This window comes from Lytechinus pictus, chromosome 10 (assembly GCF_037042905.1).
Source record: "Lytechinus pictus isolate F3 Inbred chromosome 10, Lp3.0, whole genome shotgun sequence".
In the NCBI taxonomy this organism is placed as follows: domain Eukaryota; kingdom Metazoa; phylum Echinodermata; class Echinoidea; order Temnopleuroida; family Toxopneustidae; genus Lytechinus; species Lytechinus pictus.
Genome location: NC_087254.1, coordinates 11,741,128 through 11,767,895, shown reverse-complemented (window position 1 = coordinate 11,767,895; position 26,768 = coordinate 11,741,128). Strand labels below are relative to the sequence as shown.

The 26,768-nt window shown below is 37.1% G+C and overlaps 1 protein-coding gene across 3 annotated transcripts; it reads right to left on the bottom strand.

The window, feature by feature from the left end:
• Positions 1 to 1,670: 1,670 nt before the first annotated feature.
• On the bottom strand, positions 1,671 to 26,768 carry LOC129269846 (uncharacterized). Of its 3 annotated transcripts, none has more exons than XM_064105341.1 (6): positions 26,568 to 26,768; positions 20,598 to 20,769; positions 19,036 to 19,305; positions 13,347 to 13,526; positions 11,099 to 11,564; positions 1,671 to 9,241 (listed from the first exon to the last, which is right to left on the bottom strand). In XM_064105341.1, the coding sequence occupies exons 4-5, from the start codon at positions 13,456 to 13,458 to the stop codon at positions 11,227 to 11,229; spliced, it is 450 nt and encodes a 149-aa protein (XP_063961411.1). In that variant the 5' UTR covers positions 13,459 to 13,526; positions 19,036 to 19,305; positions 20,598 to 20,769; positions 26,568 to 26,768; the 3' UTR covers positions 1,671 to 9,241; positions 11,099 to 11,226. The 3 variants fall into 3 exon arrangements, with proteins under 3 accessions (XP_063961411.1, XP_063961413.1, XP_063961412.1); XM_064105343.1 differs by having other exon boundaries at positions 11,099 to 11,558; XM_064105342.1 differs by having other exon boundaries at positions 20,636 to 20,769.

The window sequence follows — 26,768 nt, the reverse complement described above, 5'->3', positions numbered from 1 at the left end:
AGACTTCACTTAAAAAAAAAATCATCTTAATTTCATGAAGTTCACATCAATCATAAAAAGGTTTGTTCTTTTTGTTTTGTTGAAGTATATCATATCAATACCGAATATACCATCAAAAAAATATACAAATATATTTCAGTAAAAAAAAAATTGTTAGCCGAACTTTCATTCTTCGGAAGTTTTCTTCTCGGATTGGAAGTAGATAATTTATCAAGATTTTGGTCAGGATTCACATGACCACCACAACGTGACCAGTATTCAAACAAAACAAAAAATGCAAACCTTTTGAATAAACTAGCAATTCGTCACCATTTATTGGAGAAGCTCATTTTACAACAGGATCAAGAACACTGGGGGCTTGGGACCATAGCCCCCCAAAAATCTTTTTAAGAAGGGAATATGAAAAGGAAATTGAAAGAATGCAATACTATATTATTTCTGAATATTTCTGAATCTATCCACAACTTTTTTTGCTTGATCGCTTCATTCGCTTGCATTCAGATCTTCCAAATTTTTGAGATAGACAAAATATTCCTCCAACGAAAAAAAAAAGGAAGTAAATTTGAAATGTACGGGATAGTTTGGCTCTTTCACGGTATGCAAATGAGCTAATCCAGGAAAATGGTGACGATTGTGAAAATACGGGCGGCACCACTTCTTGTGACTTTTAATGATCAATATATTAATGAAAGGAGGGGGGGGGGTTAAAAAAATGAGGGGTTGGTCAACTACAGTGCGTTTAAAAAAAAAGGTAATCCAAATTTAGAGGGCAAATATTTAATGTTCTTTTTTGACCATTTGTACAATATCAGGTACAACACAGATCTCAAGAATTTTGGTTAAAAAACCCTTTTTTTAAAAGAAATGGTAATTTGCCGGAATATGAAAGAGCAATTCGTAACTTAAAAAATATCTCATCCCTCCAAGTTTATACAATGAATATGTCATCAGTTTCCATTCACTTCAAACGCTTAACCCATCTTAGATAAACAGATTACTTTTCAGATTAATTCATTCATCTACGACTATGTGTAGTTTCATAGTTATCTATAGAACTATTGGAACCGTCTAAATTTGGATTACTTTATTTTGTTATGACTGATTTAAAGTTTGGTTTTGGTGTTGAGCCTACTTTTAAATAAGCACTGCACCAAAAACAAATAACACCAATAGGAAAGTGCCATTTGGTGAGAGATATCAATGTGACATTGAAGTTATATAAGGTAATCTTATTCTTGTAACACCAACACCAAAATCGAACTGGAAATCACTGAATGTATAACACTACTATATTTGTTAGCCACCCCCATCCAAAATGGAATGGTGCCGCCCCTTTAAATCTACATTAGAATAGTAAGTAAAACCAACCCTAATGACACAGTCACATTTTCCCTATGGCGGCCGTATGGAGAGTAAAAAACTGCCATTTTAATATTTTTTGTACCAGCCATATATAGGTTTGAATAAGAAATTAATAAAAAGGCTGTCATAGGGGAAATGTGACTGCGCCATTAGGGTTGGTTTTACTTTTTATTATTCTAATGTAGATTTAAAGGGGCGGCACCATTCCATTTTGGATGAGCCGATTTTTTTTTTTTTTTGGGGGGGGGAGGGTGAGAAAGGAAGGGAGATTATTTATACACAACATCAACTACAATAACAAGAATGAAACAAAATTACATTAATTTCGTTTTTAATATCATCAAATTTGGAAATTCCATCTTAAAAAAAAAAATGACCGACGGCCCAAAAGACTTATTCAAGCAAGGAGCCCCAGAGCAGGTGACCAAGATCGATAAGGCAAACCCTGACCCTCACAAAATGGCTGCTATCCAGTCTGAGATGTAGTCTTCCAACCAGACCCACACAAATCTATGACATCACTAGCAAAAGACTCCTTTTGTCAACGTGTAGAGAGATGCACGTGACATACATCAAACAATGCAATACACCTGTCCAAGCTAAAGTGCTTTGAATTGTGATTTCCAAGAAGACTTTTCAATAGTACACAAACAATACAATGAGATTTCCTGGCTCATGTCGTTGAGGGCGACATTGATTCTTTTCCCCTAATTCCCATTTTCTGGTCTCTGTACCAGACCCCTTTTTTTTTCATTACCTGACAACCCCTCCCATTTCTTTATTCATATATCACAATCCATTGAACTCTTTGTCGTCCCTCTATCTATCCTTGTACTACCCCCTCCTCTTACCTCCATTCCTCTCTCTTTCTCATCATCCCCTCCATCTCTCCCTCCTCTTTCTCCATCTTCTCCTTTGTTTATCTGTCAATCCATTGATTGCAGTCTTTCTATACCTCCCTGTACTATCCAACCATCTCTGTCACTCTTCTTTCCTTTCACATCCTCTCAACATTTGTCAATCATGACTGATGTAATAATGTTCAATTCAACCAGCTTCTTCATAATACCAAAATGATTTTTTTTCCATTTTCTTTCAGCTTTTAATCATTTGATTGAAAAAGTTATCAACTACTTAAATTATTGTTGATACTTATATCTGTACAGAATACATCTTGTTTCTATGAATTCCAAATGAATTAAAACATTCAGTTGCATGTCTAAATGACAAAAAGGCAACTGGCATATTTTGGTAGGGGGAGGGGTGGGGGTGGTCCATTTATCTATGGAAAACACATGCTTGTGTTTATATATCCAATGCACCTCACTACTCGGAAAGAAAGGAGATCTTAGCATCGAAATAACAATGTATGTGAAGCGGGAGCCTCTAAGCCCCGCGGGCGAACATAAGCCAGTCCCTGAACACTGGGTGCTTCATATCCCCTGAAAGGTAGTTTATAAAACCTAATCAATAATTAGTAGCAAAGTGCAATGTCATATTTCATGGATAGCATCGGACTGTCACTGCAGACATTCAGAAGTCTCATACATAGAATGTCCTGCAGTAGGAGCTTTTGCTCATACTAAACATTTGCTTTCTCAAGGATACATCACAGTGAATTCCTACATACACAACCCTCAGTGATCTCTGCTTGGATAGAGTCTCTGGTCTAAAAACGCATACATTGCTGGTCTTTGAGCTCTGTCAGGCTCTAGCTTGCTGCTTAGGAGTCTTCTGTGTATCCCCAAGTTCCTTCAAGCTAAAGGGGTTCTGACACCCCATCCATACTAATTTTATCTATGTGTCATGGCCTTGATCTGCTAAGTTCCTTGATGCAACAAATGGACCAACCTTCACATAATGCAGCAAGGGACTGACCGTTCAAAAAATGAAACTACGTTTGAGATGAGCTGTGGTCTTATCTAGACACATCACTACGGTACTGATCCTGCCCAGATGATATCAGCCTACACTTGACAATATTTACCAAGGTATTCAGAGGGTACCCGGTAAGCATAAATTAGATTGCTGACATAGCGATCATCAATGAGGCGCTTGGCAAGAATGTTCCTGCAAAGAGGAAAGACTGGATTGTCTTTTTGTGGTATCATTCTGGCTCAAGATAGTCCACACAGAAAAGTACACAAACCCTAAAATCCAACTGTCAGCATTTTGATGTTGCAACCAAATATCTGACCAAAAACAGCAGTCACTGTAATATAGAAGTCAGCCTAAAGCCATGACCCAAAGGTCAACACTGCTCTTGGAATTATCCTCTGTTTGATAGCGATCCAATGTTATCCAGATAACAGCATGGTTGTTGAGTCCACCGAAGATATTAAAGCAACACTACACCTAGGAGTTCTGATCAGAAGTCATCATAAACTGTGATGACATATTAACTTCACCAGCAATTACAATAATCAATAATGCTTCCAGAATACAACAGAGGAATCTAGACCAGGACTTTGACAAGATGCACTGAATCCGGGATATAAAACTGTAATGGCATTTACCAGAAGGCCAATATTCAGAAAATCAAGTGAAATATTCAGATTTCATTTTTGCAGAGAAAATTTGCTAATAAAGCATGGAGACCTTCCTCAAAACAATCATTGGAGGAATCAGTGCTTCATACTTGTGCAGTAACAGAGAGATCTTTCTAGCTGGGTTACGTACCCTTAACAATTGCTGAGGGATGTTCAAAACTTGAAACCAGAGGGGTACCGGAGCATGATATTCAAATAGTGGAGCATCATCAAACAAGTGGTTTCTGCCAGTGTGGTACAGAACAATCAACTAGATTGCTGTGACAGTACTGTGAACGGCTGCTAAAAAGATCAAGTTACAACTTTAACAAGTACTTAAACTATGGCTGACAATTAATCAAGCAACACCTACAGTAACATCTACAGCAATTTAGTACGTAAATCAAGTAACACCTACAGCAGTTTAGTACGTAAAGGCCAAAATATGAATTGACACCTTGCACTATGGTTGTCAATCAAGTAACCGTATGGAAGACACAGACAAGTGATTTGCTGTCTATAAATTAGAACAACTCCCTGGAGACTGTCACCACATGGGAGCCATCATCTGGGGGAAAGTGTGTGAGGCCTCAGAGTTGCTCTTAGAGGGCTGTCCTCCAGAAGATTTGTGTTCTGGAGGAGTCAGATGGGAATCATATCAAGGGGAGTTATCCTCCAGGGAACACTTTCTCCCACAAGAGTTATCTTCTAAGAGTCATGCTCTGGTGTCAGATGGGAATCATATCAAGAGGATTTATCCTCCTGGGGAAACACTTTCTCCCAGGAGAGTTGCCTATGAGGAAGCAGTCTTCTAAGCGTCATGCTCTGGTACCGGGTGGGAATCATTTCAAGGAGGAATTACTTCTTGGGAACGACTTTCTCATGAGAGAAGGAAATGCCACCTGGGAAGCTTTTCACTGATGGGGTCATGCTCTTGGAGGTTATCAGATGGCAAATTTGTTCTAGTTTTCCTAGAACTATTCACAAAATATGACATTGCACTTCATTTTCTTATACTATGACAGATAATAAGTCTTCTGTCTTCATTTTTTTCAATGTTTTTTTCATTTTTATTTTCTTCAGATTAGGGAATGAACATTCAAGCACATTCAAGTGTTAAGAAACGACCTATGCCGAGTCTCAACCTTCTTCACAGAGCCATTGAATTCGTAAGCCAGTCTACACTTACCCTCACGAATTCTGAGATTACGTCTGGATGGATAAACACCTACATTGGTTTTACCATATGGACTAAAAGCAAAGGACCAAGTTTATAAGTTTTTTCATGTAGTTTTTACCATACATGTACATCTTTTTTTTCCAGAAAGGGATGGGGGGGGGGGATGTCATTGGAATTCATAGAAACTTAATTGCAAAATGTACAGATATCTAAGTATAGTATTAAACTCTTCTACTGAAGTGAATTTTACTTTTTTTTTAATTTTTATATCGAGGAATATATATCATGTCACTTTATTCATGAACTTTTTTCTGCTGATTTAGAACATTGTAACATCAGTCATGATGAATTCATGTTGAAAGGGCATAAAAGGAAGACAAACTGAGTGTAAGAGATGGATGGGAAATACAAGGAGAGAAAGAAAGTCTGTAATCAATGGATTGATGAAGAGATAAACATGTAGATAGGAGAAGAGAAAGAGAGAGGTGGAAGGGGTAATGAGAATGAGAGGGGAATGGGGGTAATCAGAGGGAGGGGGTGTGGTACAAGAACAGAGATACTGCAAGAGATCAATGGAATGAGATATAACAAATAAGAGAATGAGGAAATGGTTAGGGAGGGGGTCAGATTAATTATAAAGAGTGGATTGGGTATGAAAATGAAAAAAATCATTGAGTATGAGGAGTGACAAAGATATCAAAGAATATATTAACAATTTACCGTTTTTTGTGGGGGTGGGGATAGTTTGAAATAGCTGAAACTTTTATTGAGGGATAAAGTGGAAGAGAGAATAATGGCAGTCTCTTTTAGAATTCACCCACAGTGACAAGACCTGGACAATCTCATTGTATTGTATTGCATACTCTCAGAAGAAAAGTCATTGAAATCACAATTAAAGCACTTACATTAGGACAGATGTATGTCATGTCTGATGATGGCATGTGCCTCTCTCTACACGCTGATAAAAGAAGAGTCTTTCAGTGGTGACATCATAAATTGTGTGGGAGTTGGCAGGAAGACCACAGCACAGACCAGGCACCAGTCCATGTTTGTGAGGGCCAGGGCCTGCTCCCATCGATCTACAAGGTCACCGCTCCAGAGCTTTTACTCGAATAAATCTCTTGGGCTGCCGGTCTTACAATGTTTGTGAAAGATAAAAAGGGTTACAAATTCATTAATACAATACGACATACAATATTCTTAGACTTAAGGGCAGGTTCAAGCTATTTTGACATATTATACAGTACCCTACTTAATGCACAGATTACAAAAATGAATTGTTTTACACACTTTTCGAACAATATTACACTTTCATCAAGCATTTCAGTTGAAAACTTTAAATGGATTCTCGACACAAAGTATTTTCTTTACATAAGCTATTGCTAGATCTGTGAAACAATAACTTATAAAAAACAAACTTCAAAACACTATTATAATTCCTAATTAGATGACCCCTCCTATAAGTACAGACATCTGATTGTTTGATGGACCTTTAAATCATTGTAATTAGGTGACATTTTTATGATTGACATCTCCAACTTTGTGGTCCTCAAAGTTGATCAATCTCATTTTCTGATATAAAGAAACTTCAATACCTTCCACCTTGTCACTTGGGAAACTGGTCCGATAATGTCTTTGCTCATGCATACATAAGCAAAGTTTGAAGTTGATCGGTCACATGGTTCTTTAATTATCCCAAGAACAAACACATTTGCAGGTATATGAATACAATACCTACACCACATTCCATCTAATGGGTTAAGTTTGGCATAATCATATATTCTAAATTTCCTCAACCTCACGACTTTCTTAGATCAACATGTCATTCCCGGCATGATTTCTTTCTTATTTTGTCTGCAAATATTAAAATCCATCTCATACAGGCAAACTTTCTAACATAAATTAATTTCATTGTCTAATTGCAACATTCAAATAAAAAAGTCAAGGCCACTGCATACTAGGCAATATGTTTGCAATCCACTTTTTAGAAGGAAAACCATCATATCATTTCATTTATAAAATCAAAATGTTAAAGCACATCTAAAAAAAGTCCATTCAATCAAACTTCCAACAAAAATATGAAAACTAAAATTGAAACTATGGGCGAGTGTAGACCTCATCCCAATTATAAAAATTAAGTCAGCTCAAAACTTGACGAACATCATAATAGACCAGTTCGTAGTTACTTCATGGACAATTTTGGTCATATGACCTTTCATTTCTTTCATTGCGATAGGCAGATTTCAAAGCAAGATATTACGTAAGCATGCCTTAAATAGCAGGATGCAGAAATCGAATAGACCAGGTGACTAGAATAGCACATCAATGATTACTCTATGAAGGTATTTGTTGTATTTCTACTTTGAATGCATATTATAGCATGTTGTACAATGCACTTGGCGAACTGAAATACCAGTCATTCGTGGACGCATTGTTTTTTTTTGTGGATGTAAATGAAAAACACAATTCAAAAGAATATATGAATAATCAAGACATCAAATTTGGTGCTTATCTCATCAAATTGTAAACCACCATGTCACTTTTGTACAAATAACCTTCCTCTGATCATGCGCAGAGTGGAACTACATGTACGAACTGGCTTATAGTCTAAGATCAGGGCCTCATAACACTAGGCTTAGTAGTTGATTGTGGGACATATTTGTATGATTGATTGCATTGACTAGAACATAGACTTAATCATAAAAATTAATCTTACAATCAATCACTCAATTCTGAGTTCCAGGACCCAGTTAATATTTTGAAGCTGATTTTGCCTATTTTATAACTACAGAATTCTTGTTTTCCAACCAAGATATAACACCCCCCAACTTTCGAAGTTACTAAACATAAACAATTGAATAAAAAGTTTAGCCACAATCAAATGGTTCAGTAAGTAATGGATCTAGTTTAAAAGGTTTTTTAATTTAAAGGCCCATATTTAGAACGTTGGTTTAATCACAACTCTAGTCTAAAGTTAATTAATGGACATTAATTTAAGGTGAACACAAATCTCTGAAAATACAGGTTCAATTTATCAACTCATTTGAACCTCAAAGTGCTCAAAACTGTCTGGGTATGGTTTGCTTCATCATTTAAAGCAGGGGGAAACAAAAAAGGAAATATAAGAAACATACAATGTGAACAATATGTACACATTTTCACTTTCTCATAACTTTCATAGAGGTAGACCATGGTGAAAATTAAACTGGAATTTTGAACATGGGCCAATGGGAGAATAGCTTGAACCTGCCACGTGGAGGTGGGCATGATTTTTAATTTATGTCTCAGAACATATGACAACTCAATGGGGGATTTCAAGTTCAGTGTGGACCTGTTGGTGTTGGTGTCAGGTCAATTTTTACACGATTATAACACCAAACATAAAACGAAGATGGTCCCGAAAAGTCACTCACTAATTGTTGAGATGTCAATAATGTGATCTGGATCAGTTTTACAAACTCTGAATAAGTTTTGGAGCTAGGGGAAGCAATCCAAATTTCAACACCAACACCAAGGCCAACACCGGACTTGAAATCACCCAATGAACACTGATCTTCCTGTTGATATCGCACAACCCTTATTTCCAACTGATGATAGGAGCTGCTATCAAAAGACACTACACGGGGAAGACTGGAAACTTCTGTGATTGTATGAAACACTCAATTCTGTTCATGGGGAAGGGCACCCAACAGCGCTGAGTAAGTAAACCGTCACACATCGACAAGCGGCTGTGTATAAAGCATATGGAGAAAATAAAAGAGGGGATTGGGAGAATGGATAATTATGGATGGATTATGGATAATTCCACCGCTCTTTTTCAGAAACCTCCAAGACATATTCATCTCTGATTTATATTAGGATTTGTTTTAAGGAATTTTTTGTTATGATGTGAGAATCGCCTCTTCCTTCACGTTTTATACACAAACCTATACAACGATAAGTGAATGCATATATACCCAACGCTGTAGGGTGCTCTTCCCAAGCATTGCATTATGTGCTCTATTGAGAGTCCAGTCTTTCCCTTGTAGTGTCTATGCTGCTATTCACTGGTGCTCTTCTTGGCAGGTTTGCTCAGTGTTGCTCTCAAGGTGGGGCATCTTCCACTTGGCAGAGGGGCTACTGAATCCAATCCTGCACTTCTTGAAGTGGTTTGGTCCCACTGAGGTCGGTCCTGAGATAGGAATAGAAGAAGACTAACCCTCTTCATTTATTTCAACCATTATAAGACAGAAGATTACATTGCAACACATTTTTGCATGTCACTATTCCATTTCATTGCTAGTTTATATTAATACATGTGCCTCAAAACAGTTGTGGTGTGAAGGACGTAAACTAAGCATGTGTTTTAAAGCTAAATTACAGTAGTTGCAGTAAAACACTAATTTTGTGAGAAAGTCTGTAAAACCAAGGTTAAGTATGACTATATCATCGTGGATCTAGATCTGGTACAGTTACATAAACTGAACTTTGTGAAATCATAAAATCTAAGCTGAAATACGATCACACTGAAGATCGCCAACACAGATAGGCACACGTGGGACAGTGTATTATTATTGCTGGAATAAAGACCCGGCGGAAGTGACCGAATCCGCGCTTATTTTGCTTATTTCTCAGCAATTACACAATTTCTTCCAGAATCCTTTGGCACATATTTTTTATTCATACAAACAGACACTTGGGTGGTCATTATATTAGATTCTGTAAAAAGTCATTTTGAGATCGTTACCAGAACTGGAATTTACCTTTAATGGATAATTTACAGATTTCACATCAGAATTTAATTAGATAGGGTGTTCAATCAAAATAAAATATCTGCATATTTTTGTCGTGTTTACACAAAACACCTTCTCGAACACAGAATGGGCTGAAAATGCACAGGATATATTCTTTTTCAGTAGCTTTCTAATATTAAATGACTAAATGTGTAAAGCGGGAAGAGTGTAAACAGCACGGCAAGCAGTTGTGGGTGAACGTAACCTGATCTTTCCAGATGTACTTACAGCGGCACTAGGACGTAATTAAGCCCCTGTTCAACTCCAGATAAAAGGTTCATTTTCTCCTGATCCTGCCCAAATTGTGGGTTTACCGAATCATAGCTAGATCGGCATTGTGGAATGGCCCCTTTAGGAACTAAACTAGATCAATGATTCAATCTGTTTTGATAGGCATAAATAAACCCCTCAAAAAAGTTTGGAAATCTGAGTTTGGCCATTAATTTCTCCCAACTCCCAATTTTACACAATGCATATTTGATATCATTCAAAAGATCATTTAATTCTCTTTAAAATGGTACCATGCTTATGATCATGCCATCATGAAAAGAGCAGGATTCAAAAGTGTTGGATGAGGTCTGAATTGAAAAGCTGCAAAACGAGCAGAAATAGTCATGAAGGGTCAATACAGAACATGGTTCTTTTGTCTGTGTCAATAGAGATGAAAATCCATGCAAATCAAGCCCCTGCTTCTGTAGTGATGGTTCTGTGAGATAACCTGGTTTGAGTCGTGGTCTAAAATACCCATGCATGTTTTTTTGTTTCTTATGTGTTTGCTTGTGCAGAGGTGTGTTTGATTGCATGTTAATGTTGATGTTAGGTGCATGAAAACAATTTAAAGAAACCACTGAGAAACTCACTCATCACCACAGAAAAAAGAACAGAGACTTTCAATATTGTGTCATTTTGCAACTTTTGAATTTTGACCTTGCCCCACATTTCAAGGCACTGCACCTCCATGTGAACCATAATCATATCATATAGGGTATAATTTTAAAGAAAATTAAATGATCTATCCATTGATATTAATAAGACATTGATATTTACTAAAACCGAGGAGGGGTTATCGATCAAAGTCAGATTTCCAAACTTTTTTTGAGGAGTTTATATAGGTATTCACCACCCCATCCCCCAACATCTCATTTAAAACAGCTCCATTGTTTTTTCATTATATGCACTGAAAATTTGATGTTATTGCACAATGTTGAAAATAGAAATGAAATGCTTGCTGACTGCTCTGTGGGATAAGATCTTACTTTTGCATTCTATGGTACCAGGTCCTTGGTCTTTGGTCCTGATGATTTATCCTTGGTCCTTCTGCTTATCTTTGATCCTCTGTCCTGGTGCTTGGTCCTGCTCCTCAGTCCTAGTTCTCTGTCCAGCTTCATGGCCCTGGTCCTGTTCCTTGATCCTGATCCTCAGTCCTCGTCCTTGGTCCTGATGCTCTGTCCAGCTCCTTGGTCCTGATCGTCAGTCCTGATCCTCGGTCCTGCTCCTCAGTCCTGCTCCTCGGTCCTGATCCTTGGTCCTGCTCCTTGGTCCTGATTCTTGGTCCTGCTCCTCGGTCCTGATTCTTGGTCCTGCTCCTCGGTCCTGATCCTTGGTGCTGCTCCTCAGCCCTGGTCCTTGGTCCTGATGCTCTGTCTAGCTCCTTGGTCCTGCTTGTCGGTCCTGATCCTTGGCCCTGCTTCTCCGTCCTGCTCCTTAGTCCTAGCCCTGATCCTTTCCAAATCAATCAATCAAAATGCAAAGAAGACGTTTTAAATCAAATTCAAACTTACTTCCATTTTTAGACATTAAGCCTCTCCATAGTGTAATCCTTTCTGTAGCATTGATCACAACAATGCGTCATTGAACTAAATACATGGATATCATTCAAATATGGCAGGCTTTGAGGAATTTTTTGTCAGAGGTTGAAATGATAATTAAAATATACATATTTACACTTTCCTTCTTCTCTTAGTTTGTTTAATGCTTTATCATAATACTTATGTCTTTTGCACATTATCAGTTGTTCCCCATTCTTTTCCTTTTCCTCCCACTCTTATGCACCAGTTTATTATGCCTTTCTTTGTAACCTGTTTGACCCACCTCTCACCAATTCTCTTGTTATTCATCTCTTCCTCATACCCTCTATCACTGTTTTGTTCCAGATCCTGTTTGATGTTGCCTGCCTCATTATCTTAATCCCTCTTGGCTTGAGGTCATTTACTGGCCTTACTTACACTAACTTCCCTTTGTGCCTGCCTACTCCTTTTCTTTCATCCCCTTCACTAACCTGATTGGTCTTCTCTACTCACGCCCCTTTTGTCTCCTTGTTTCTAGTGTTGCTGTAGCTTGTCTGTGGTCTATATTATGGTTGTTCCACTTTATATGTTTGTCATTTTGCCTCCGACGAAGATTCTGCTAGGATCGAAAGCTTAGGCCCCTTTTGACTTTTTAATTAAAATATAAGATAGTAAACTCGCCAGTACAACTGAGGATAAACAATTCCCTCTACACTTTCGAAATAAAGGCCTGGCATATTTGTTTTATATCCTACTTTACTAAGTTAGAGCAATAGATCTTGATAATCTAGTTATTGTACTCGTAGTTCATCCATTTTTAATCTGAACCAAGATAACCCGCTGCGCTGACTGACCTACTTTTTTTGAAGCCATGTGTTTAGCGAGAGGAACGAGTATTAGTGCTTGCGTCGTCATGATCTGTGATGCGATGATGGGATAGTGCACTATTCCATCATTGCCACCAGGGAATAGCAATTTTTCTTCAGTTGGCGTTTCATTTTCAACATATTTTCAATATGTTTGGTCACATGATGCTATTTAAACCAATCAGCATACATGATTTAATTTGTGTATGATAAAATAAATTTTCTTCCTGTGCGTTTTATCTCAACAGCATAGCTAGAATATGTTCAGTCATGTGATGCTATTTGCATTCTGGCTATTTGAACCAATCACTATACAAGATTTAATCTAGGAAGCATATAATGGTGATTATGGACTTTAGGAACTAAACAAGATCAATGATTCAATATGTTCTGATTAGCATACAATTAAATAAAACTTATATAGATGGGTTTCCTGCAGTAATAATAATAATCTACAGATCTATAGATAATTTACAGATTCTTACCTCGGTCATCGGATCGTGGCATGCCCACATACAATGCATGCACCTTCTCCACTCTCTGAGGAGCATTCCAACAAGAGTTCCAAGACTCAAATGCCAGGCATACTACATACATGTAGGCTTTCGCATCCTACCGGCTACCCATTTAACACTTGGGGTGGAGAGTTGCAAATTGTGGATTGATGCCTTGCCAAATGACGCTAGGCCATGGTGGGATTCGAACACACAACCCTCTGATTACAAGGCGAGAGTCAGAACCGCTAATGCACTGATATTATTTTACAAGCTCAACAAAGCTTTGTATGTTGAAAATGGAAATTAAATTAAATATGAAATGCTTGTCAACTACTCTGTGTAATGAAGCCTTACCTTTGCATTCTGTGGTACTTGGTCCCGATGCTTGACTTGGTCCTGGTCCTTGATCCAAGTTCTTGGCCCTGGTCCTGATCTGGTTTTGATCATGGTCCTGATCCTCAGTCATTGGTCCTCGTCCTAATCCTCAGTCATTAGTCCTCGTCCCAATCCTTGGTCCTTACCCTGATCCTTGTACTTGTGAGTAGAGGGAAATAAAAGTTGTTGCTTTCAATTCAATCAATTAAAATGAAAAAAAAAAAATGTTTCAAAACTGTAAGTCTTTAACATAAATTCATAATTGCTTCAATTTTTACACATTGAGCCACAGTGTACTTCTTCCAACAGCATTGATTACAGTATCATTCTAAAAAAACACCCGCATCCCAATTCACCAAAAAGCATGTCTTACATGTAACTATCTTATTGCTCCTACAAGTAGCTTCACAAGCCTGAGCATTTTCTAAGACATTTTATCAAGCCACTTTTATACATGAATAGACAAGCTCCACAAAGCATGATCTGTGACCAGTGGTGGGTATTAGAATTTTCCAATGATTATATTTTACATTTACCCTTGTTAATATTTAATTTCTCAAACTGTCTCTACTGTTGTTTTCATTGGATCTAAATGCTGAAATGATATTCTGGATGAACTTAAATCATGTCCTTCATTGTCAGCATTCAAATGTAAATACAAGGCTTCTATACTACTGCGTGTAGATTTTTTGAAAACTTAGCATGTTTTCCTTCTTTTTCGTACTCTTCTTTCCATACCAATTCTCTTTTTTTGTCTTATATCTCTCTCTTTTCTTCCCAATCCCCCACTCTTAACTCTCTGCCTGTCTGTCTGTCTCGCATTCTCCGTCTCTCATGTTTTATACAATGTATGTTTTAATCTTATTCTGGGATTGCCCTTAAAAAGCATCTTTGGCTTTTGGCATTTCCTTCATTTTCAGGTTACATATGTTTTGTTTCTTTGGTTGTTCTTTGTAATTTTTGTAGCTTTTGATATTGATATTTTTTTGCACATTTGTCATATTTTAATCGACTCTTCTTTGTACAATTTATCATGTTTTTATATTGTTCAATTTGAATATGGAAATAAATTAATTGAATTGAATAAAAGGGTGAAGGTTGACTAAAAAAAGCCCCTTTTTTCATTTTGTTAGAGTTGAATGTCTTTGATCAGTTTTTGGTTTTATACTATCATTCTCTATCATAAGTAGCCTGTATTTCTTACTTATATTATGTCTGGTGAGGGCAGCTTGGTGTGGCCATCTGTGCATATCAATATCATCCTAGTATTTGGTGATCAATTGGTGAGTATTTTCACTTTTTGTCCCAAATGCACATTTTAATAGTCACACAAACAAGTTATTTCTCGATTGTAAAATATTGAAAATCTGTGACTTGGTTCTTATGTATACTTTATATATTTATGTACAATTACCATTCAAATCTCTTGCCAAATATCTTTAATAATCTTTTCAACACAAATGCCTCTTACCATTATTTAATACTTCACGAGTCATTCAGCAGATCTTCACCAATATCTTCCAAAAACTAAAATTACCCAAAATTCTCTTGGTTGTAGAGGAATCAAGCTATGGAATGATTTGATTAATGATATTAAGCAAAGTAAAACTCTAAATAAATTACAAAAACTTCTGAAAGTTTCTCTCAGTATGAAAATCCTGCCAATAGCACACTGTACATGTAGGTCACTATAATTTATTATTATCATTTCTTGTTTGTTTGCAAGTTTATTTCCCCTATATTAGCCCATTTTTTGCATTGTATTATTTTTGTATTCCAATGCTATTATTTGTTGTTTACTCTTTATGTATGTTTCATATTGATTTGTATTTACATGAAATCGTATCATGGTGGTGCCCCACCCCTAAGTTTTTTTTAAACTTCCAGGGGATCCCGATCTCTTGGGTTATTACATTTATATGTGATGAGCTAGATAAAACGCCCTCAAAATTTGTCAAGCGAACCACAAAAAAGGTCCATATTTTAGATTGCTTGAAAAGTAGTAGATTGTTAGAATTGTAGTTGATTACCTTGAGGATCTTAGGATCCTCAATAATTCCAGCAAAAAAGATTTCCATGTGTATGTAAACCCCTTCTTTATAAAAAACGAGTCACACTAAGATTTCTTAGGTTCGTCACGCAAGTCAAGTTTTTAAAGATGTCTTTGAAAATAAAGAGAATAATTAAATTTTTTGAGAGATTAACTTTGCCTTTGAAATAATTCATATAGACGGTTCTAATCATCACATTTAATGGTAATGATGCATACATATATATTTTGTTAACAATTCTTTAATAATAGCAATACAGTACATGTTTTAACAGGAATGTGAGCTTCTGATTGGGCATGGAAGGCCCATGTGATGGTCTTGGTGGAAGCGTGAAACGTGCAGCAGATGTGGCGGTAAAGAGGCAAAAGTTTGCTATCCAAGGTGCCTCAGACTTCATTCGCTTGACAGAATCTGATCAGTCAAGTATTACATGCATAGCTGACATGTGTTCTCCTTCACACAGGATGACATCAACAGATGTTCAGATATCCTTTCAGAAAAAAAGGCTACCGATTCCGGAAACATTCACAATACATGCGGTAAAACCCGTCGGGAAACATAGTGTGGTGGTCAGAGAAACGAGTTGCTACTGCAACTGGCTGGAAAGTCCACTACTTACTTGACAAGAAAGATACGAGATCCCATGTTCACATGAAACTCTTCAAGATATTATAAACTTAACTTCCATAACAGCAACAAGCCGAACACACATTTGCACTGATACCGAATCTTGATTTTAAGAACGTCGCAGAGAGTAGTATTTAGTCATTGATTTACTGACAGAATAACAAGATGTGAAAGAATTGTATGAAAGTTTGATTAATAAGGAATGAGAGGAGGGGGGGGGGGGTGTGCCTTGCCTGTCATCTATTTTGTGCCAACTCAAAATTCCAGGTTAATCAGAGTAAATGGATTGTTCAAACTTGTCTTTGGCATGTTTGGTCACTTATTGTGATTTTATAACTTCATCAACTGATGGGACCAGACTAAGGATGCTATAAAGTTGCTGTGAAAAGACATTACCGGTACTAAAATCATTAAATTCTCACATTCTTTTAAGAAAGTAAACCACAACTAAAATGATTGTTTTCTTATTTTCAATTATTCAATTTCTATTATGGAGAAATGATGACTTTGCCAGTATATGGCTTGATGAGCATGACCATGGCTTCTATATGAAGTTCTGAGATTGGCATGTTTTGTTTAGGGCCCAAAACATTTAAAATGAACTACAATTCTGTTGCCTGGTTATATGGTTTTCACATTTCAACTATGAACAACAACAACAAAAAGGAATAAAAGTTGTCTGTTTCTTGTTCTGTGTTATTAAAACACTTTTTTTTTGGGGGGGGGGGGGACAGGAGGCAAACTATTGCATTTGAAAAAATAGATTATGCAATGTGGTTTTTTTATTTTAAATTATTGTAAAAAAACTGATGTGATTTCCAAAATACAGATTTTGCTAAGCTACATAGAACACAAAAAGTATTTCAATTTGTAACTTGATTTAACTTCTGTAAAAAAGATTGACAAGTGCAAATGCCACTCAAGGGTTAGAATAAAATAGAGCATCATGGGATTCCCAGAATTTGTCAGTGGTCATCCTAACCGTCGTATCAGTCAATTTTGGTCCAAAACCAAAATGGATTTTGAAATTTTTTGCAGAAAATTAAAGTACAAATCCTACTCTATTTGTAACTAAATTTCTAGGCAGCACTTTATTCTATTTTCTGAGATATGAGAGGATTTTCAAGGCGATGCCGTATATTTTTTTAAATAAAATGTGCAAATCCCATTGGAAACATGTACTGTAACAGAGCGATACAATGTTTTGACTGACCGCGATTTCAATGTGTGCTGTCAGCCAAACTGTCGTATCGGCCCTCTGCACTGCATTGACTTTGCACATGAAAATCGATACGACGTTTAGACCCCGGGGGGGGGGGGGGGGGGGGGGGCACTCGACCAAAACAGTGGTAGGGGTGTGCCGCGGGCGAGGCAAAAAACGGGGGCCTTGGAGCGGGCTTATTGTAAAAAGGAGGGTCCTCGGAACGGGCTTCGGAACTACAAATGTTTGTGAAAACGGGGGTCCTCGGAACGGATCTCCGTATCTCTGTGAATGCGTATGCATCCCTATGGAACGGGCAATCGTGCATGACGCAGCTAGCGCGGCCTCCGCTGGGTGCGCTCGCGCTTAGGCGATGGTCGAAAAGCGCTCTACGGCCGCTTTTCACCAAAATTGTAGCAGATCAATGCGACCGGAACAGCGTAACGAAAAATATGCAAAGCTTTGGAGCGGATTTCTTTCTTCTTTTTTCTCGATAAGAAGGAAATGCTATGCCTTGGAGCGGCTTTCTTTGTTTTTTTTCTCAATAGGACAAAAATGCTATGCCTTGGAACGGAAATTTGAGTGTAAAAATGGGGGTCCCCTCCGCGGCACATACCCACTATGCATTATATACTGAGTGCCCCCCCCCGGGGTTTAGACTGACCGCCCCGCCGCACGCATTGAAATCGCGGTCAGGGTTGTTGTATTACCTATGGCGTTTTTATACGGGGGAAATCTAAACTGCTCAAACCAAAATTACAAGCATGTAGCTCTAGTCTTTCGCGATATTTTCTCTGATCCTTGCTTTTGTGTAAAAATAAGGATACCATTGTCAAGCAATTGTTTTGGTCTTTCCAACCATGTATTTTTCTAGCAATGAATATGTTGTAAGGCTGGGTAACTAAGTGTGAAAATTATAGTAAACTTTGAAGTCGATTTTCTCTGAAATGGGTTTCCTCCGTCGTATGTGTGATACGACGGTTCAGAAGACCGCCAACGAATTGGTCATGCATTGCTTTGGATCTCAGGTTATATTGCGCACATTAAACTGAATGAGAGCTGTGCATTGATTAGTATGGTGTAGATTTTGTTGTTTCTTATTTGGTAAAATACAACATCTGAAAACAATATTGAATATGTTAATATCTAGCAAAGATTTTTGTTTCATTAAACACAGTTTTTGCTACCACTCTTCAACTGCATTGTGTGCATTTCTATTCAATTTATTCCAAAAGTGATATAATTGAGTAACATAGTGGACAATGATTAACTTCCATAATATTTTATAAACAGTGCTCGAGTTAATCCGGTCAGTACTTCAGACAGACGCAACAGCCACTTGCCCTTTTCTGTTGCCACTTTCTCATCCATTGTACTTTCACAATATGCATCTTTCAACTCTTCTGTCAACTATTTCACTTATACGATTTTTCTCCCCATCAATTGATACGTTTTTCTGAGAATGACCCTAAAACAATGCTTCATTGAACTAAATTTGTTCATATTGGTAATGATGAACTTTAACAAGATCAATGATTCAATCTGTCCTGATACTGATAGACAAAAAGAAAGCTAAATATTATATTGGTGGGTTTCCGGCACAGTACAAAAATACTGGTATTTCTACATTCATCCAATTTCAGAGGCTCAATTGTTCAAAAACTATATTATTCACTGATAATATTATGATATTATTGTACTCAACAAAGTTTTGTATGCTGATATTGAAAATTAAATCAAATGCCTGGTATGAAATGCTTGCTAACTGCTCTGTATGATGAGATCTTACCTCTACATTATATGGTACTTGGTCCTGATCCCGATCCCTGGTCCTAATCCTTAGTCCTTGTCTTGATCCCTAGTCCTGATCATTGGTCTTGGTCCGGAGTCCATAGTACTGATCCTTGGTTCTGGCCCTGAGTCCTATCCCTGATCCTATCCCTGATCCTGACCCTTGGTCCTGATCCTTTATCTTTGGTATTGATCCTTGTTATACATAGCTTTAGAAAGTATCCTGCTAACTTGTAGACATATCCTCTTCAGCATCAATACCCAAAGCCTATTAAAAACATATTTAAAAGAATATTACATCAAGAAAATATTGTTGTTTCAGTAAGCTTTCTACTTTTCTTTCGTATTCATTCTTGGATCAATTGGATGGGCAACCGCCGCAAGGTAGCCAGATACATGAAAGTTAGTTTTGGCAGGGTAATTAATCTGCAGCAAAGAACATAAAATCAGGTCCATATACTTTCTAAGTTATGATGACATTTCAAAAACTTAACCTTGGTTAAGATTTTAATGTTGACGACGCCGCTGATGCCGTCGAAAAAGCGGCGCCTATAGTCTCGCTCTGCTATGCAGGCGAGACAAAAATCAGCATTCTAGGAGCTTTATTAAGCGAAAAGTATGATTTACAATGTATGCCTAAATTAGAATAATTAATTCATATAAAAAAATCTAATTATATTGGAAAAATTAACCATACAACCTTGTAAAGCACATCGCACACTATTATTCTACCAATTTTCATCAAAGATATCAAGGGGGGGGGGTTGATACCCCCTCCCCCTACCCCCCGCAAGCTAACACCCCAAAAAGCCCAACCTGGTTAGGGTTAAGAGATCGTTCAAGTCACATTTGATGCTGCAAGGATAAAATATATTAAGGCCTCCGCACACGACTTGTCCATGATCCCATTTTGGAACAAATCGCAAATGTGAATGAAAGATGTCTTTTTATTTCAGGTTCAAGTTATCTGTAAAAATACTACTATTACAATTTTGGATGATTGCATTCCTTTATTTTGGAGTAAAGGCCAAATTGATTTCAAATCATAGCCAATCATGCAATTTTTGACGTCATTACCACTAGATATACCGTATATCAATTCACTTTAATTCTGATAAGGATGGTAGCATAGTCACTAAGTTTAACATATTAAAGTACTCATATGATGATTTTAAAGAACAGTAAGATACTGTATTCCATGGTCATTTACAAAAAAATATGCTAAAAACATTTCACCGCCTCTGGTCCGATATTAGGAACATACACAATTATTACTTTACAGGGGAAAACAAAAATATGTTTCAACAATTCTTGAAATATGGTTTGAATTAACTTCAATAGCTGCATTTGGGCACTCACTCCGGCAGCGATACATAACATAAACAAATTTATATATTCCCACAAAATAATCTTCAATTTTCGTATGTTGGAAGTTTGTTGAAAATTGTAAAATGATACCAGGTATTTCAAAATTTTCAAAGTGTGAGGATTTTTCACATTTTGAACCTTTAATCAAAATTTCAATATACCGGTACGATAAGGACTGGAATTCATGCTCACATTTTGGTGGAAGTGAAACGAAAGGTCTCTTGACTCACAAGCCGTTTTCTGAAGCTGGAAAAGAACTTCCTTGATGTCAGAGTTCTCCTCTCGACGGAGAAATATGTCTTTCATCCTCTTCTTTTACCACAAACTTGCCATCATGTTCTCACTTTGTTTGCCATCGTAACAGCTACAAATAAAGGGAAGCAATAGGGAAGAATGAAACTTTATAATTAAATGCATGATCTGTTTTTCGCAAACCCTGACCACAAAGACGTTGGAAAATCCCACCCAAATACATGATGTACCGGTATATTACACGTTAAAAGCATTAGTTGTGTTTTAAATGTTTACTTTTAAAAGTATAACCGTTCAAAGAGAAAGTCTATAAGCAATAATACCAAACCCATCTTGAATTGCATCAACTCGAATCCTTGGCTCTGTAACATAATTTCAACTTGGAAATTGAGAATAGAATGTTACCATTGTACAATAATCATATAATCACTTACTCAACTTTGTTACAAGTATTTTATGTAGGCCTACATGTATACATTTAAAATTTGAATGTACCCTGGTGGTGTAATTTTGAAAGTGTGATTTACATGTAAATTGCACAGTATTTGTCTAACAGGCTATAATACTGGCAGGGTGTCACACAGAATTCGTGGCCTGCTTTTACCTTTGATTTTTTTCTTTTTAAATCTTTCCCCAAACAATGCTACTGCAAAATGCCTTGGCTTGCAATTGTCGTTTGGAGAAAGATTCGAATCAAGTGATATAGGGAAGAAATTAAAAGGTAAAAACAGCTCACGGGACCTATCAATATCACCAGTAGAGGAACTGGTCAGAAAATTAGGATCGTCCCAGTTAACAGGAACAGGCTGAGGAACTGTCTCAGTTTTCAAAGATTTCTCCACACAAGAAATCTAGAAAAGTTCATTCACCTGTAAAGTGCCAACACCAATCAAGTGTCCTCGTAAAACATGTTTCATAATTCAGGATTATTGGAAGAAGGAAAGTCATAAAAATAGATGGTAAACTAGGGAATTGAGGTCACTGAATCTATTTTAGCACCCTCGATCCCTGTAAGTGTAACTGTTGTCCCGCAGAGAACAAAAATAAACTCCTCATAAACAAGGACAATCTCAATATATCAAGACATGATTTGTCTCCTTGTTCTCTGTAGCCTACATGTATAATCTATGCGGAGGCTGCAGTTATTGTCTTTGCTGTCATGCTGAACGCAAAGGATACGTCTGATGTGGCAAAGACTACGGATTGTGGATGCAAAGCATCCACCGCCTATACACTCCTGTCTGCCTAATCGATATTCATGTTTATTCAACGACTTGAAACATCTCCATCTCAAAAGTCGTGATCGCGAAGACAGTCATAACACAGAGGGATTGCCTGGTAGATTGCACTTTTTCCATATCATGTTGGTAAGGCAACAAATATATCCCTCCCGTCGTCAATACGCTGCGAATAGCAGATTCTTGAAGGTCTCAGAATTTATGGGTTTATCAGCAGCATAATCCAAACTTTCTCACAGAAGTTTCTCACGTGTACTCACCATTTTGGATGAAGAAAGTGACGTCATGGCACGTGACTTATATGCTACCTTCTTTCCAACGTATTTCTGATTGGTCCGATTTATTTCTTCTTCATACGCATGCATGAGAATTTTTCCTACGAAAAACTGGCGTCATTTCATTGTTGATAATAAAAAAAACATCCAATGCAAGACAGGAGTGTATAGGCGGTGGATGCTTCGCATCCTTAATTCGCTTGCGTTCAGCCAAAGACAAAAACTGCAGCCTCCGCCTACAGGCTATGTTCTCTGGGACAATCCCAATTTTTGGTCCAGCATCTCTACTGATCACAATTGGTAAACTGCTTCGCTCAGTTTGAATGACGAGCAACCACGCAGCCAATGGTAGGAATGGGAGTGATCCTTAGCCAGTGCAGTGGTATCCCCATTTTAGCGGTTGGCCAGAAAGACTAAAATAAAATAAATATCCATGCGCACGACAGGTGTGCACTTGCACTAGAACTGCATATTGCCATGCCCATGGCCAAAATGCAGCAGAGTTGGGGAGGGCGAAGGAGTTACCACATTTCATTAACTATATATAAACTATAAAGTTATGACAGCAATTTAATAATTACCTCCAACATGGCCAAAGTTCATTGACCTTTAATAGATGACCTTTGACTTTGGTCATGTGACCTGAAACTCGCACGAGATGTTCAGTGATACTTTATTACTCTTATGTCCAAATTATATGAATCAGATCCATAAACTTTCAGAGTTATGATGGTAATTCAACAAATAACCCCAACATGGTCAAAGTTCATTGAACCTAAATGACCTTGGTCATGTGACTTGAAACTCAGGCAGGATGTTAAGTAATACTTGATTAACCTTGTGTCCAAATTTCATGAACTAGGTCCATATACTTTCTAAGTTATGCTGTCATTTAAAAAACTTAACCTTCTGTTATGATTTGATGTTGACGCTGCCGCCATCGGAAAAGCGGAGCCTATAGTCTCACTCAGCTCTGCTGGTGAGACAAAAAAAAACCAAATATAATTACCATTTTGGTTAAATGATTTGATTTTTATGTTTGCTTGAAGTTTGAACTTTTTTCTATCCTTCTTTCTTCATCCTACTTGCTTGCCTTTTTTGTTCCATCTATCTTTATTTCCAATCTTTCCTACCTTTCTTTTCTGATACTTTCTCTCTGTTCATTTTTCTTTCTTTCCTTCTTTTTTAAATTTCCCTTTTTTATTTCCTTCATTCTTTCTTTCCTTAAACTTTTCTTTGCTTCCTTCTCCCTTCCTCTCCTTTTTCTTTTCGTTCTTTCTCTCCTTCCATTATTTTCTTTCTGTTTTCATTCTTTCCTCTCTCTTTCATTTTTTCTGTTTTTCCTTCCGATTCTTTCTTTCCCTTCCTGTTTTTCTTCTTTGTTTCTTTCAAAGAATGAAGGTCGGAAGCATTTTTGTTTTCTTCATTCTTTCTTTTTTCCTCCTTTTTTCTTACCTTTTTTCTTTCTCTCCTTTATTTTTTCTTTCACACATTCATTCATCTTCCATTCCTTTCTTTCTTGATTTATTCCAAAAATGACCAGAAACCCGTTTCCTTTCTTTCTTTCAATTTCTTTTTATTCCAACTTTCTTTCTTTTTTCCTTCATTTTCTTTACTTGCCCCTTCATTTTGTTTTCTTTCATCTCCATTCATCTCTTTTATTTCTTTCCTTCATATTATTTCGTTCACCCTCCCTTCCTTTTTTAATATTTTACAAGTCTAACATAGTGAAGCCCTCTTTGTTTTTTACCTGGCTCGGTCGATCCGCTCGTGCATCGTCCCGTACTTCATTTTGTCATTTTTGATTTTGTGAAATCTGGTCATCACAGTCCTACTCCTAGAGTCTAGACTATGCCGGCTAGCTAGGCTCGCACTAATGACTAACGTACTACCGTCGGTGAATGGGGATGATAGTAAAATGTCAGAAATTGTTAAATAAATCCCCAGAAACGACGGTTATAGACCTTATCGCAAATAGCGTCTGTCGCGTGAGGGCGTCTGTCATCGCAGAGGATCACGGGATGCGAAAGGGGGCAAACGCGGAATCGGCTTTCGGGAAGCCATACAACGCCATATGTTTTGTGTAGTGTCACTCAAAATCCAGGCTTTTTTTAAGTCTGATTTCTTCGTATTTAAATTATTTTGGATACTTGAATGTAGATTTATAGAACAATCTTTGTATCATGATTGCCCAGTGAAAGTATGAACTCAATACTCACCGTTTTTTCGAAGTTTTCTGGGGCTAAACTTGGGAAGATTTTGTGGGAAAAGTGAGACGGTGATTGCGGGTCATTGCCGATCGTCTTTAGAAAAGAGCACGTCGATCGGTGATCCAAATTAGATAGCATATTTTTCCATTAAAGAATATTCATGAGAAACATAATGTAGACCATATATCTCCATATAAATTTAGCTAGCCAAGTTTTTTGTTATTTTGGGGGAAATATAGTCCTTTTTTTGCAAGTCGGGCTGTTTAGTTTGATCATACAATTTCTATATAGGGGGTGCATGAGACAAATCTAAAGCCAAAAATAAGCTAGTATATATATATATATATATATATATTTATATATACATAATAATAGGCCTATGACATGCAGAATACTATAAATCTGAATTTATTTAAATTTAAAACATTTTAAGTTTTAATAAAATTAAAAACATTTTATGATCCCGTATAGGCCCTATCCCTCAAACCTCTGTAATTTTATTTTGTCTGAAACTGGATATTTAATTCATATAAATGATATATATTCCATTCATTTGAAATAAATCTTATTTCAACATTTACATATTCAATTAATTTCATCGCATTCAGTCACTTCTCTTTCAGATCACCTTCCTCATTAAATTCTTTTTTCTTTTTTTTGGTGCTTATTTTTCTATCAATATACTTTCATCTATTCTCATTTTTTGGTTATATTTCATTCATTATTTTGTCTATGCATGCCACTTATAAAACTTCAGAATGTCCGACCACGATCCTGAATAATTTGCAATAATATTATGTAGCCTATCTGTGGAGAGAAAAAGAAAACACAGCTCGGTTTATAGGCCTACTCTGAATAAAATCATGATTGAGATAATTATTTATGAAACATGTATTCTTGACTATCGATTGATATTACAAAAATATAACACTAGAATAAAGTAATCAAATCTACTGCAGAGTTTGTTTTATTGATCATCATTTTATTATTGCTTGGAATTCTGGGACCAGTTTCCTCCACTGCCTCGCCGACGTACCCCTGGGCCGAGAGTGCATGCCCGCTGTCCGTGCATACAATTCAAAGCACACAGCAGCTGCACAGCTCAAAATACGCACAGACAGTGCGCGAAAATGAAAGAAAATTGCACTTGTCTTCATAAAATCTGTGGTAATTCTTGCAGCTATAGACGGCACATATATCTCTGCCACCTATGATTAAGAAGAAAAGTAATGTTAGACTCTGGAACAAATATGACGAGGCGTTTACTGGAAGTTAGCAAAATGTTGGCTGCGGGCACTTGTTCACTGCAACCATCCTGCCTGTGGGGAATCTACAGGTAGAACTATGGTATGCCAATGTTATACAGAGCACACACTTTAAAAAATCATTAAAATATCACTTTTGTGACCAAAATTACTAATTTCCATACAGTTGCAATTTATTCTTCATAAGTAAATTGGGAATAATTTTTGTATTCACCAGAGCGCTCAAAAACTTGATTTGGGGGCATATTTTTGTATACGCCCTCTATTGGTGAAAAGTAATATGGCAAGAAAATTTTCATTTTTTATCTCTATTTTTAATTAAGAAAAAAATAATTTAAAGAATCAAATTTACTTAAGGGCCAAGATGTATGACGAATAGGTGTAATGGAAACTGTCAGTGTAAAAAAATCAAGCATTTGTCCCAAAGAAAAAGAGAAAATAAGCCAAACATTGCCATCCTTATTTTGCCACACATGGAGATATAACTGAGAACAAGGTTATATCATAACCTTGTTCATTGAATGAGTGGCTGCGGGCGTCGATCGTATTTTGATACACTATGGAAATCGTACACTTTATTGTCGGCTGCTTGCGCTCGCATGGTCGCATCCGGACAACAGCGGCGCTATTGCCCCCTTTGCGATCCCATGATCCTTTGCGTGAATCTATTTGCGATAAGGTCTATTCCTGTCTACCTGAAGAGAAGCCATGAACACGAACACTTTCGAGTTCGAGTGTGTGTGTGTGTGGCCTGTCATGCCTGTCGCGACCTCCCCGGGCCGGGTGAGTAACCCGAGGAAATAACCCTTCCACACCGTTATGGCGTTAACAGGCTGACAGGCCTGCAATCGAATCATGCTCATCATCGAGCCTTATAACTCTTCTACGTTACGTCAAATCATAAGTAATGAATTCAACGTACCACTGCGCCTCTTGTATCAATTTTTCAAGGACAATCCAGATGTAATTTTTTGAAGATATCGCTTTCATGATTTAAGTTAATTCAAATGCAGCGAAATATCGGTCGTCCATAATTTCATTTTCGAAAAGCGTGCGAAAGAATTATGAGGTGCAAATGTAAGCATATTGAGTATGGAGTGCCACCCGTTACAAAAAAATTGTC

What these genes read in the sequence shown, in the direction of transcription:
- LOC129269846 (XM_064105341.1), bottom strand. Translation starts at nt 13,458, where the DNA reads ATGACTGAGGATCAGGACCATGATCAAAACCAGATCAGGACCAGGGCC. An exon ending in AAGTACCACAGAATGCAAAG is followed by an intron (nt 11,565 to 13,346) that starts GTAAGGCTTCAT and finishes TGATTTGGAAAG; the next exon opens with GATCAGGGCTAGGACTAAGG.